The sequence below is a fragment of the Lithobates pipiens genome, unplaced genomic scaffold (assembly GCF_037356315.1).
Source record: "Lithobates pipiens isolate NorthernLeopardFrog02 unplaced genomic scaffold, aLitPip1_a1.2 Scaffold_16, whole genome shotgun sequence".
In the NCBI taxonomy this organism is placed as follows: domain Eukaryota; kingdom Metazoa; phylum Chordata; class Amphibia; order Anura; family Ranidae; genus Lithobates; species Lithobates pipiens.
In genome coordinates, this window is record NW_027507748.1 from 24803153 (window position 1) to 24817968 (window position 14816).

The following is a 14816-nucleotide window of genomic DNA, read 5'->3' on the forward strand; positions in this document are numbered from 1 at the left end:
CCTCAAAAAAATGGGTTCGGCCCTCGTGTTCCACACGAAGCTTCGCAGGGCACAACATAGCGTATTTGAGGTGTAGCACTCGGAGGCGTCGCTTAACATCCTGGAACCTGGACCGCTGCCGTTGTACCTCGCTGGAGAGTCCGAGAATAAGGACACATGCAGATTGGTATGGGGGATATTACCCCTCTCCCTGGTCAGGCAGAGGATTTTGTCGCGGTCTCTGAAGTTAAGATATTTTGCTATCAGGGTGCGCGGTGGGGCCCTCTGGGGAGGAGGACAGGCAGGAATTCGATGAGCTCTCTCCACCGCGAACATTACCGTAAATGCATCTCTTCTGAAGGTGAATGTCAGGAGATTTTCAAGGAAACTCGCCGGATTGTTGCCCTCAGCTGTCTCAGGGAGGCCGATAAAGTGGAGATTGCGTCTCCGGAGGCGATTTTCCATGTCGTCCTGTTTCAGGCTGATCTGTTGCAGCTGGTGGCGCACCTCGTCAGTAGTGTGTTGCAGGGGGTGTAAGATGTCTTCTGCTCTGCTGATGCGGGTCTCCGTCTCTTTGACCTCTTCAATTTTGGTGGTGAGCGTGCTCTGACATAGGGCTATAGCATCAAGCACTTTGTTAGTGGCCGTCACAGAGTGATCCGTGTCCGAGGGAGCACCGGCGCCATCTTTGGCCTGGGAGCCTCGGAGGACTTTTTAGGTGGGGACATGTTCCGCAAATGGTCTGGGGTGTTCCAATATGGGCGCTGTGTACTAGGCCGGATCTTCAATGTCCCCTCCCGCCATGGTTTTAAAGTGTCGCAATTAGGGTTATAAATAATGGCTGGGTACCTGTAAAGACCAGCGGCTGCAGCAGGAGAGAACTGGGCTCAGGGTGGTCAGTGGGTCATGTATTACCTGCACAGGTCCGCAGTGGGTGGAGCAAGATGGCCACCGTTCCAAGGCCCAGGCCAGCTCCACAGGCTGTCCCACTGACTGCTGCGGGATAGAGAGGCGCTGTACAGGTGATGGTAGGTGACCTGGTGGCTGTGGGAGGAAGATATTGGTGTTGAGGAAGTCAGGCAGGCCAGACAGACTTAGGCCGCGTACACACGGGCGGACTGTTCGCCCAACTTTGTCCACTGAACAGTGTTTCAGCGGACAGTCCGCTCGTGTGTGGGCTTCAGCGGACAGTTTCAGCGGACAATCTGACGAACAAAGTTTTTCGGAATTTCCGTAAAACTGTCCGCTGAAACTTGGTTTGAGCGGACAGTCCGCTCGTGTGTAGGCTTGTTCGTCAAACTAAGTTCCGCGCATACTCAGAAAGGATTTACACGCCGAAGGTTGCATTGCAGTGTATAGGACGTCGTTTTCTAGTCCCGTCGTACGTGCCGTTCACGTCATCGCGCACGGTTTCAGCGGACTGTTCGTTCATCGTGTGTGGTCAAGTCCGTTCATGCTAATTTTGAGCGGACTGTTTGTCAAACTGTTTGACGAACAAGGTTGGGCGAACAGTCCGCGCGTGTGTACGCGGCCTTATAAGGGCTGCGGCCGGGTGGAGAAAGATAGCCGCTGCTCCGGGGACCGGGCCGGAGCCGCTGACTGTACCACCGGCTGCTACAGGGGAAACAGGCACTGCAAAAGGTGGCCAGAAGCAATCTGGTGGCCGCTGGTGTTATAGGTTAGTTTGCGGGTGGTTAGGTGGGCCGTGGAGGCTTGCGAGGGCTGCCGCCGGGTGGAGCAATATGGCCACCGCTCCAGTAACTAGGCCGAAGCCACGGTCTGTCCCACAGGCAGCCCCCAGGCGGGGAGTTTCTACCAGAGTGGCCCCGAGCGGCATCCTGACCAGGCGTAAGGCTCCAGGGATAGTGCGAGGGTTGAGGCAGGTTTGTCAGGGAACTGGGCCAAGCAGGATTGGTGCAGGATGGCCGTTTCAGGAGTATGGACGAGCGGAGCACTTACTGCATGTGTCCTACTTCATTGCACTTCAGGCCACGCCCCCAAAGTGCAGTTTTTAAAATGATTTCCTTTTTTAAAGGGGAAAAAAAAAAGCTGTCCAAACCTGCCTGCCCTATGTGAAAAAGTAATTACCCCCTAAACCTAATAACTGGTCATACCACCCTTGGCGGCAACAACTGCAATAAACGTTTGCAATAACTGGCAATGAGTCTTTCACATCGATGCAGAGGTATTTTGTCTCGCCTTTCTTTGCAGAATTGTTTTAATTCAGTCACATTGGAGGGTTTTCCAGCATGAATGGCATGTTTAAGGTCATGCCACAGCATCTCAATGGGACTTAAGTCTGGACTTTGACTAGGCCACTCCAAATCCCTCATTTTCTTTATTTTTTTGAGCCAGAGGTGGACTTGCTGGTGTGTTTCGGATCATTGTCCTGTCACATAGGGCCAGGCAGGTTTGGACAGATTTTTTCCCTTAATAAATGAAATTATCATTCAAAAACTGCATTTTGTATTTACTCGGGTCAACTTTGTGTAATATTAACCTTCTTGCCGACCGGCTCACGCGGATATACGTCAGCAGAAGGGGCACATACAGGCATATTAATGTAACTGTACGTTACCCTTTAAGACACGGTTTGTGGGCACGCGTGCGCCGCAAGCTCAGTGAGTGTGATTGTGGGTACCGCAGACTCTGTTTCTGTGGGGATACCCGCGATCGTCTCACGGAGAGGAAGAACGGGGAAAGGCTGATGTAAACAAGCATCTCCCCGTTCTGCCTAGTGACACTGATCACAGTTCCCTGTAATCGGGAGCGGTGATCAGTGTTGTGTCACACATAGCCCCTCCCCCACAGTTAGAATCACTCCCTAGGACAGTGATGGCGAACCTTGGCACCCCAGATGTTTTGGAACTACATTTCCCAGGATGCTCCAGTACACTGCAGAGTGCCAGAGCATCATGGGAAATGTAGTTCCAAAACATCTGGGGTGCCAAGGTTCGCCATCACTGCCCTAGGACACACTTAACCCCTACAGCACCACCTAGTGGTTAACCCCTTCACTGCCAGTCACATTTACACAGTAATCAATGCATTTTTAATTACACTGATCGCTGTATAAATTTGAATGGTCCCAAAAAAGCACCAAAAGTGTCCGATCTGTCCGCCAGTCATGATAATAAAATAAATAAATAAATAAAAAAAATCGCTGATCACCTCCATTACTAGTAGAATTTTTTTTTTTTTTAATAAAAATGCCATAAAACTATCCCCTATTTTGTAGACGCTACAACTTTTGTGCAAACCAATCAATAAACGCTTATTGCAATTTTTTTCACCAAAAATATGTAGGAGAAGAATACGTATCAGCTTAAACTAAAATAAAAAAAAACATGTTTTATATATTTTTTGGGGATATTTATTATGGCAAAAAAATTGCAATTTTTTTCAAAATTGTCGCTCGCAACAAATGAAAACCGCAGAGGTGCTCAAATACCACCAAAAGAAAGCTCTATTTGTGGGGGGGGGAGAAAAAAAAAAAAAGGAAGTCAAATTTGTTTGGAAGCCACCTCGCACGGCTACGCAATTGTCAGTTAAAGCGACGCAGTGCAGAATCGCAAAAAGTGCTCTGGTCTTTTGCCAGCCAAATGGTCCGGAGCTGAAGTGGTTAAAATATGTTGATCTGAATCATTTAGACCCCTTTCACAATGAGGCACTTCTTATGCCTCCCCAGCGTAAAAGCCTGAGTGCTTTCACACTGGGGGGCGGTGCGCTTGCACGACAGGAAAAAAAGTCCTGCAAGCATCATCTTTGGGCGCGGTGGAGGAGCACTGTATACACCACTCCTCCACCATCCCTGCCCATTGAAATAAATGGGCAGTGCTGCCAAAGAGCCTGCAAAGTGATTCAGCAGCGCCGCAAAACACGGGCGCTTTTAAGCGCCCAAAAAACTAGCTGCGCTTTACCGCTAATGCGCTCCCGCTCCAGTGTGAAAGTAGCCTTAAAGTGGGGTACCCCCTAAAAAAAAAAAAAAAAAATTAAAAAAAAAAAAAATTTAAAAAGTCAGCAGCTACAAATACTGCAGCTGCTGACTTTTAATAATTGGACACTTACCTGTCCCAGGGTCCAGCGATGCGGGGGAACGAACCCCCCCCTCGTTCCCCGCTCCGCTCGCGGTGCCGCCATGCGTACTGTGGGCACCCGGCTGTGGCTTCACAGCCAGGCACCCACTGCGCATGCGCGAGCGGCGCAGGGTGCCCTGATACGCCGTACAGTCACCTGGGACACGTGACAGGTCCCAGGTGAATGTGCGGCGCAAGGGGAAGTGATGTCACCAGCCCGGGCAAGGAAGAAGGCAGACTACGAGGGACCCCCTAGCAACAGGTATTTAGAGGTGAGTAAAAAAAATGTATTTTATTTTTTTAACAAATTTTAAGCAGCTTTTTATTTTTTGGTGGCAACACCACTTTAAGTGTGACAAATATGCAGAAAAATTCGGGAGGTGGCAAATACTTTTCCTCAGCAATTTATATTTGGAATGTTGGCACATATGTTTGTTAATGTGAATGATATATGCACTATTTATAACTTAAAGCAGAGGTCCACCCTAAAGTGGACCTTCCGCTCATTGGAATCCTCACCCCCTCCGGCGCCACAATTGGCACCTTTCAGGGGGAGGGGGGTGCAGGTACCTGTACAGTACAGGTATCTGCACCCACTTCCGGCGTAGATTCTGCAGAAGGTACGCCCCTTTCCGCAGAATCTACGTCCCTTTCCAAAAGTCCCCCGCTGCCTGCTGGGAAACACACGGATCCCAGAGACAGCGGGGACCATCCTTATTGCGCAGCACGACTCGCGCATGCGCAGTAGGGAACCGGGAAATGAAGCCGAAAGGCTCCACTTCCTGATTCCCATACCCAAGATGGCGCCGGCAGCACCCGAGAGACGATCGAGAGATCGGCTTCGGGTGCCGACATCGCGGGCGCACTGGACAGGTAAGTGTCACTATTTTAAAAGTCAGCAGCTGCAGTATTTGTAGCTGCTGGCTTTAAAAAAAAAAAAACGCGGACTCCCACTTTAACTCATTTACATGGGGATCTTTTAAAGCACACTAGTTTTTCCTTTAAGGCCCCTTTCACACTGGGGCGGTGGGGGCGTCAGCGGTAAAACGCCGCTATTTTTAGCAGCGCTTTACCGTAGTTTTAGCAGTGGTATTTGGTCGCTAGTGGGGCGGTTTTAACCCCCGCTAGCGGCTGAAAAAGGATTAAAACCGCCGACAAAGCGCCGCTGCAGTATTTTATTCCTTTATTTTCTCTTCTATTTTCTATTCGATTTCAAATGTATTCTATATGAAAGCTGAATTTCCAAAGAAGGTTCTAGTCTATAGTTTTTTTTCTCTATTCTATTCTATTTGTATTCTAGTTGAAATTCGAATTTCAGAAGATGGGTATATTCTATTTTTTTTTTATTCTACTCTATTCCTTTATTTTCTATTTTATTCTGTTCTTTTATTTTCTATTCTATTTTTGTTCTCTTTTACTCTATTCATTTCTAGTCTATTCTTTTATTATTTTCCCTTATTTTCTATTCTTTTATTTTCTATTCTGTTCTGTTTTACTCTACTACCGTCTATTGAATTCTTTTATTTTCTATGCTATAATGTTCTTTTCTGTTCTGTTTCTTTATTTTCTATTCTCTTTTATTCTCTTTGGAAAGTCTAATTCGATTCGAAAACTATTCGAATTCAAATTTCATTTGAAATTTTTGTTTTGTTATATTGGATTTGTTTACATTTGTTACTATTGTAATGCGCAAATTTGGATACATTCCAATTTCCGAATAACTAAAAATGTGTCTGAATTTCAATTCGGAATTAAATGAACTGCACACATCTAGGCCCTTTAGCTAGACAACATATTGCTCTATATGTGGGTCCTTGGGTTCCCTATATGCGGGTCCTTGGGTTCCCTATATGCGGGTCCTTGGGTTCCCTATATGCGGGTCCTTGGGTTCCCTATATGCGGGTCCTTGGGTTCCCTATATGCGGGTCCTTGGGGTCTCTATATGCGGGTCCTTGGGGTCTCTATATGCGGGTCCTTGGGGTCTCTATATGCGGGTCCTTGGGGTCTCTATATGCGGGTCCTTGGGGTCTCTATATGCGGGTCCTTGGGGTCTCTATATGCGGGTCCTTGGGGTCTCTATATGCGGGTCCTTGGGGTCTCTATATGCGGGTCCTTGGGGTCTCTATATGCGGGTCCTTGGGGTCCCTACTACCCCTCCAGCACTGTCCAGCAGGGTGCAGGAGAAATGCAGCTTACTGACTGTATTTACCATTGAAAAAGTTACATCAAGGTGCCCTAAAAACCCCTGTATATTACTCTGAGGGGGGAAAAAAATAGATGGGCTTTATTATTGCTTAAAGGATTATTCAACAAGCGCCCCGTCACAATTTGTCTTAAATTAGTATGAATGTCTGGCCTCTCTAATGAAAGATTTAAATATGTCTCTTTATGTAGAGTAAAATGTGTGTAAACCCCATTAGAACGACTTACTCTGACCCTCGTGTGTGATTTCCATCTGCCGGGTGCAGGAAGGACAAAGGGAGCCAATGTCCTCATCAGCTGGAGAAGCCCCCCCCCCCCCCCCAGTATTCTTACCATCAAACCTGTTGTACTTGATGAACTCTGGAGCCGGGGGTTTTGCGGGCTCTGCGGGGGCGGTACTTGGCTCTTCATCCTCTTCATTGGCTAGTTCCAGCCTCAGCTTATTGCCCAGCCACTCGCTTAGCAGCTCCTGGGCTGGAGGGAGAGAATCTGGATTAATAACCCTTTACACATCACAGGGATACAGTCTAAGATACCGAGATAATGTTAAAGTAGAGGCAAAGAGATAAATATACCGATGAAATACATCTAAGGGAGCGGTTTTACCCAAGGACTGGATGGACAGAAAGACAAATCCTTCCAGAGAATTACACAGCTCCGCTACACTGTACATCCCTGTATGGAAAGGTGGGAGACCTGATTTTTCTCTGCTGCAGTTAAGTAACACTTAAGCCCCATACACACTATCAGATTTTCTGCTGATTTTTGTCTTCAGATTTACCAAAATCATGTAGTAGAAGGACCTGCCTGATTGCATACAAATTGAAACTCTAAGGTTTGACCTCATATTATATGGTTTTGGTAAATCTGAAGACAAAAATCTTCAGAAAATCTGATAGTGTGTATGGGGCTTTACAGGTCTTGTCCCTCCGATCGTGTGTGGGCTCTATCGGACTTTTTCTGTCGGAATTTCCGACGGAAAAAAGTTTGAAAGCTGGATCTAAAATTTTCCGACAACAAAATTCCATCGGACTTTTTCCGATCGTGTGTAGTGTTTTCCGACGCGCAAAGTGCCACGCATGCTCAGAAAAAATTTGGAGACGAAAGCTATTGGCTACTGGCCTCTACGTAGTCCCGCCCTACGTGGTTTACGTCACCTCGTTCTGAGCAATCGGATTTTCCGACAACTTTGTGCGACCGTGTGTATGCAAGACAAATTTCGGCCAAAATCCCTCTGAAAAAAATCTGATGGATTTTGTGGTCGGAATGTCTGACCGTGTGTGGGGCATTATGCAGCACTGATAGACAGCACTGATAGGTGGCACCGATGGGCACCAATAGGTGACACTGATGGGTATTTATGGGTGGTACTGATTGGCACTACTGATAGGTGGTATTGATGGGCATCACTGATAAGGCACTGTCAGTCATTAGTTTTGGGCACTGATTGGCATCATTTGTGGACACAGATTGGCATCCCTGGTGGCCATCAGTGGTGGGCATCCCTGGTGGTCCTGGTGGCATCCCTGGTGGTCCTATGAGGGCATCCTCGGGGGGGGGCGCTGATAATCAATCAGTGCAGACCCCCTCCCTGTCAGTAGAGCAGCCGATCGGCTCTCCTCTAGTCATGTCTGCCAAACATGATAGAGGAAAAGCCAATACACGGCTCTTCCGGTTTACCCCGTGATTGGACACGGCTGATCAACGTGGTAAAAAGCCTCCGTCAGAGACTCTTTACCGAGATCAGTGTTGCGGTGTGTCAGACTGACACACAGCACAACCAAACGCCATGCTGCACGCCCCTACGGAAGTGCGCTGGCTCGGTATCCTAAAAGACGTCATATGACGCCCAGTCAGGATAACAGCAGCTGATTGATTATTATAATCACTCCCATACACATTCACTCTGTACACAGACAAACTGCTATTTCTTCACAATAACACAAGGTAAGTCTCTGCAACAAAGTTTGTTAAAGTCCCTGCAATGTACGTAGATCATCGAGAGGGGGAATGTTTTTTTCCCTCAACAAAAGCGGAGTTACTCTTTAATCACTTGCGGCTTTTTGGGACGACATCATATGACGGTGCCCAGTTTAGTCACGCGGCATGGCGATCACGGACGCTCTGTGTTCCTGGGACATAGGGCAACCCCGATCTCGGCAAAGAGACGCAGCTGCGGCTCTTTGCCCATGTGATCGGCTGTGTCCAATCACAGCTGATCACATGTAAACAAGGACATGCCGTGTATCAGCTTTCCTCGGCTCACACTGAAAAAGTCACAGGGAAGATATGTAAAGGTAATGAGGGCACTGGTCATCAGTGCCCTGATTACAATGCAGCCCCAGCATTGACCATAAGTGATGCCACTTTGTGCCCATCAGTGACCCCAGTCTGTGCCCAATTATGCCCATCAGTGACACCTCATCAGTGATGCCCCAACAGTGACGCCCCATCAGTTTCCATCAGCACTGCCCCATCAGTGTCCCCCCCATGAGTGTCCCCCCATCAGTGCTACCCCATCAGTTTTCATCAGTGTCGCCCCATCAGTGTCGCCCCATCAGTGCTGCCCCATCAGTAAAGGAGAAAAAAAAATATTTTTTTTACAAAATTATAACTAAGAAAAATGTTTTTCTTTCAAACTTTTTGGTAATGAAAATTTGGGATTTTCTTTCACTTTCAACAATAACCGTAAACAGGACAAATAGAGAGGGAGGATCTCCTTAAAGTGGGGTACCCCCTAAAAAAAAAAAAAAATTAAAAGTCAGCAGCTACAAATACTGCAGCTGCTGGCTTTTAATAATCTGACACTTACCTGCCCCAGGGTCCAGCGATGTGGGGGAACGAAGCCCCCCCCTCGCTCCCCGCTCCGCTCGCGGCGCCGTCATGCATACTGTGGGCACCCGGCTGTGGCTTCACAGCCGGGCACCCACTGCGCATGCGCGAGCGGTGCAGGGCGCCGTGATACGCCGTACAGTCACCTGGGACACATGACAGGTCCCAGGTGAATGTGCGGCGGGAGGGGAAGTGATGTCACCAGCCCGGGCAATGAAGAAGGCAGATTACGAGGGACCCCCTAGCAACCGGTATTTAGAGGTGAGTAAAAATTTTTTTTTTGTCAATTATTTTTTTTTTTTTTTTTTTACGAATTTTAAGCAGCTTTTAATTTTTTGGTGGCAACACCACTTTAATGAAGGGCACAGACTGCAATAAAAACTGACAGGGGCTCTAATCCCTCTCCACTCAAACACAAAAAAAAAAAAAAGTATTCCACAACCCCTTCAGATCGGTGCTATAGCCCGAATGACGGCTACAGCGCGAACCTACTTTGTCGAGTGGGCCGTCAATAGACGTCCTCCCCTGTGCACGCTCCCCTTGCGCTGTGATCGCCAAGTCAATGAGGTCCCGGCCTGATCATGTGATGTAAACAGAAGATCGGTAATCGCTCCTCACGCTGACAGCTTCTGTGCAAAGGACATCGGTCCTGAAGAGGAAGATGCAGATCTCATCTGTGACCACCAGTCTCCACAGTGCCACGAATCAGTGCCCACCAGTGCATAACAGTGCCACCTATCAATGCCCACCAGTGATGCAAAACAATGCCTCATCAGTGCCACCTAGCAGTGCCCATCACTGCCACCCATCAGTGCCCATCACTGCTATACATACAAGCTCATTATGCCTTTGTCTTGCAGGGTTTTTGGATGCGGTTGTGATGTGTATAGCTAACGGCATAAAAGACAAAGATTGTATTGGAGTTACTTCCTATGGTTCTACCTTTACCAGCAGCTCTAGAACCCGTATCCGGCTTACCTTCAGTGTAAGCATCATCGTGGTCATGGAGCTGGTCGGTGGTTTCAAGATCCAGCGTGGGACGCGGGGCTCTCTGTGTGCGATGAGTTGGCTTTTTATTGGAGAACACTTCAGAAACTGCGAATTCCGAGGCCTCCTCCACCCTCTATACATACAAAAAAAGACAGAACACAGGAGAAGCAAGAATAGTGACTTTATTCACTGATGGGACTATTTGATTACAATGTAGCCACATATCCACAAGGTGGTGCCAGCTGTCATGTTTCTAGTTGCTAAGACTTTTATTATTAGCGTTATTCATTCAACAATAATAACGCCATAAAAAATAAAATCGCTATTAAATATCTTTTCCCATATTATTCTAGGAGGTCACATGGCTGCCAATAGGCTTCCAAGCTGTTCTTCCCTTCTCGGCAGCGGGTGGGCTCCAATCACACTCTGGCTTCCCTTACTAGACAAGCCAGGGATCAGCAACCCTGTGGGAGGAGTCAGCATGTTGGCCCTGCCCACAACACCTGTGTCAGGCCTCTTGCACGCGATACTACTGTTTTTATGTATGCATTTGCGCGTATTTTTGTTGCATATGCGATTGTGCAATTTCACGCGTGCAAACTTATTCTCGCGTGCAAACGTATTCTCGCGTGCACAATATGCTAATAAACACTGTGCGCAAATGTGCCCATGAGGCCTAAATTACTGACCAGAAATCCAGATTTTTCTATTTTTTTTTTAATGCTTGTTTACGCACAGACATTACAATTAATGGGCTGTATTTTAGCTCAGTAAAAAAAAGGAAAAAAAAAAGCTGTACTGAGCTTTTTCAAGCTGCAGCGTGCAAGAGGCCTTATGGTGGAGGTGACGGCGGACAGCTGTGGGGAGCATGAGCTTTGCTGGCTGCAGAGCTATCGGTCTCAGTCACCAGGGTGTGCTGGACCTCTGCAGAGAGACCACTGCTTCCTCAAACAGAGAAAGGGTTCTTCTTCACAGCATGCTGGCAGGGGACAGGATTTTCTACAGAACACCCCCTCCCTCCCCCACCTAGAGGAATAAAACCACAAGGCACAGCTGTTGGCCACTATATAATCACTTACCATAGAACCATTTATTTCTTCCTCAATCTTTTTTTTTTATTAAAGCGTTATTATTTACAGGAAAAAATACATGATTAGGAACATGCATACGTATATTCAGTAAGATAGAGTCTGCAGGACCCTTATGTATCATGTGACTACAGAACAGGGAGTACTATTGGATAAATTCTATAAAGTCAGCAGATGAAGACCCGCCTTGTCTTAGTGGGCTGTTCAATAGGAATGATAAGAGCAAATGACTGGTATTTGGGCATTATATATACACATACTATACATATATACTAAATTAAAGGTAAAGTCTTATATTGGAGCGTATAGAAAGACAAATACTTATGTTGGAGTATATAGGAAGGTAAAGTCCAATGTTGGAGTATAAAGAAAGGTAAAGTCCTACAATGTAGTATATTGTAAGGTAAAGTCCTATACTAGAGTATACAGAAAGGTAAAGTCCTATATTGGGGTATACAGAAAGGTAAAGTCCTATATTGGGGTATACAGAAAGGTAAAGTCCTATATTGGGGTATACAGAAAGGTAAAGTCCTATATTGGGGTATACAGAAAGGTAAAGTCCTATATTGGGGTATACAGAAAGGTAAAGTCCTATATTGGGGTATACAGAAAGGTAAAGTCCTATATTGGGGTATATAGAAGGGTAAAGCCTTATGTTGGAGTAAATACAAAGGTAAAGCCCTATATTGGAGTATATAGAAAGGTAAAGCCCTATTTTGGAGTATATAGAAAGGTAAAGCCTTATGTTGGAGTAAATAGAAAGGTAAAGCCCTATATCGGAGTATACAGAAAAGGTAAAGCCCTATATTGGACTATATGGAAAGGGTAAAGCCCTATATTGGAGTATATAGAAAGGTAAAGCCCTATATTGGAGTATATAGAAAGGTAAAGCCCTATTTTGGAGTAAATAGAAAGGTAAAGCCCTATATCGGAGTATACAGAAAGGTAAAGCCCTATATTGGACTATATAGAAGGGTAAAGCCCTATATTGGACTATATAGAAAAGGTAAAGCCCTACATTGGAGTATACAGAAAGGTGAAGTCCTATATTAGAGTACATAGAAAGGTAAAGTCCTATATTGGGGTATATAGAAGGGTAAAGCCTTATGTTGAAGTAAATAGAAAGGTAAAGCCCTATATCGGAGTATACAGAAAGGTAAAGCCCTTTTTTGGAGTATACAGAAAGGTAAAGCCCTATATTGGACTATATAGAAGGGTAAAGCCCTATTTTGGAGTATATAGAAAGGTAAAGCCCTATATTGGAGTATATAGAAAGGTAAAGCCTTATGTTGGAGTATATAGGAAGGTAAACTCCTATATTGGGAGTATACTGAAAGTTAAAGCCCTATTTTGGAATATACAGAAAGGTAAAGCTCTACATTGGAGTATACAGAAAGGGGAAGTCCTATATTAGAGTATACAGAAAGGTAAAGCCCTATTTTGGAGTATACAGATTGGTAAAGCCCTATATCGGAGTATACAGAAAGGTAAAGCCTTATTTTGGAGTATACAGAAAGGTAAAGCCCTACATTGGAGTATATAGAAAGGTAAAGTCCTATATTGGAGTGTATTAATGTTGTATGCTGTTGTTCCTCTTGCGCTCGGTCTCACCTTTATCCAGTGCTCCACACTGTTGTAGTCGAAGGCCGGCTGTAAATAGAGACGGGAGGAGAGATCAGGTGACAACACTCATAAATATTTCTCATCTCTGACAACATTTCATGAATGGGGCCTCTGTCTGTCTGGATCTGACCTCATGCTGGGACACCCCAACTTATTATATCACATTAAAGCAGTGATCCCCAACCTTTTGGAACCAGGGACCGGTTTTATGGCAGACAATTTTTCTACAGTGCCCCCCTTTACAGTGCAGTCCCCGTTACATCACAGTCCTCCTAGTGATCACAGCCTCCCTCATCATAGTCCCCCCCCCAGTCTGCCCCCGCCCCCCCACCTAACATCACAGTGCCCCTAGTAATCACACTCATCAACAAGACCGGCACCAGTCCGCGGCTCGGGGGTTGGGGGTCCCCTGATTAAAGGGGAATTCCACTTCATAAAGTGATTGAATGTAATTAAAAGTGACATTTCCTTTTCAATCTGCAGCTCTGTCATTTTCTGTAAAATTTAATCATTTTTGGTGAGATAATCCCAAAGAGTTAATTACTTCTAAAGGGATGCCGACACTGCCACTTTCTTCATTAGAACACAGAGAGGAGCACCAGGTGATTATAATATAAAAGTCACTCCCATTCAGATTCACTCTGCACATCGACTAAGAAAGAGATTTTCCTTCACTGTAGATGCAGGAAAGGACTCTGCAATCAAGTTATAATCTCCGAGCTGTACATAGATCACCTGGGGGGGGGGGGGGCATTTCTCAAAATGTGGAGTTACTGGTAGAGGGTCCCGACTCCTCTCCATTGCAGCTCCATGTACTGAGTGTCTCCTCTCCTCTGAAGATACATTTATGGGAACTATGAGGCCCCCCTGTAGTTCTCTGTACTGGGGGGGGGGGGGGATATTATTGTATGACTGAGGATATTACTCACACACTGCCACCACTGTACATCTAAACACACATGTTGTCACCCCTACCCAACTTGTCACCATTGCCCCTGTGTTGTCACCCCTACCCAAGTTGTCACCATTCCCCCTGTGTTGTCACCCCTACTCATGTTGTCACCGATGCCCCTGTGTTGTCACCCCTACCCATGTTGTCACGATTGTCCCTGTGTTGTCACCCCTACCCATGTTGTCAGCATTGCCCCTGTGTTGTCACCCCTACCCATATTGTTACCATTCCCCCTGTGTTGTCACCCTACCCAAGTTGTCACCATTCCCCCTGCGTTGTCACCCTACCCAAGTTGTCACCATTCCCCCTGCGTTGTCACCCTACCCATGTTGTCACCATTGCCCCTGTGTTGTCACCATTGCCCATGTGTTGTCACCCCTACCCAAGTTGTCAACACTGCCCATGTGTTGTCCCCCCTACCCATGTTGTCACCATTACCCCTGTGTTGTCACCCCTACCTATGTTGTCACCCCTACCCATGTTGTCACCCCTACCCATGTTGTCACCATTGCCCCTTTGTTGTCACCCCTACTTATGTTGTCACCTTTGCCCATGTGTTGTCACCCCTACCCATGTTATCACCATTGCTCATGTGTTGGCACCCCTACCCATGTTGTCACCATTCCCCCTGTGTTGTCACCCCTACTCATGTTGTCACCCCTACCCAAGTTGTCACCATTCCCCCTGTGTTGTCACCCCTACCCAAGTTGTCACCATTCCCCCTGTGTTGTCACCCCTACCCATGTTATCACCCCTGCCCATGTATTTATACTCTCGCTCAGGCCCCCAGGTAGTACAATGGTCCCCTTTCTCTCTAAGGCTCCGGGTTACACAGACCCCCCAGGTATGCCCTCCCCCCGGCCCTCACCTTGGTGCCCCCCGTCTTCTGCCTCTTCCATCGGTAAAGCTCCGGCCGGGCTCCCCCAGCACCTGCCCTCATCTCCCCGGCTCCGGTTAGCATTCTACCCTCCGCTCCCTGCCAGGAACCGTTCCCGCTAAGGCTCCTGGGATTGGTAGTTCTACAAGGCGACCTCCCACTCCAGTTGCAATTGAGGCCGGACTACATATCCCGAC

The 14816-nt window shown here is 46.8% G+C and overlaps 1 protein-coding gene across 1 annotated transcript in view; it reads right to left on the reverse strand.

Moving 5' to 3' along the window:
- Positions 1–14808, reverse strand: part of CCDC191 (coiled-coil domain containing 191) — a 91991-nt gene extending 77183 nt beyond the window's left edge. Inside the window, exons 1-4 of the mRNA XM_077479695.1 lie at positions 14611–14808; positions 12779–12817; positions 10068–10212; positions 6591–6731 (exon numbers count right to left, since the gene is read on the reverse strand). Coding sequence (XP_077335821.1) covers positions 6591–6731; positions 10068–10212; positions 12779–12817; positions 14611–14703 — 418 coding nt within the window. The 5' untranslated portion in view covers positions 14704–14808. The remainder of the gene's footprint in view (positions 1–6590; positions 6732–10067; positions 10213–12778; positions 12818–14610) is intronic.
- Between the last annotated feature and the right edge of the window lie 8 nt (positions 14809–14816).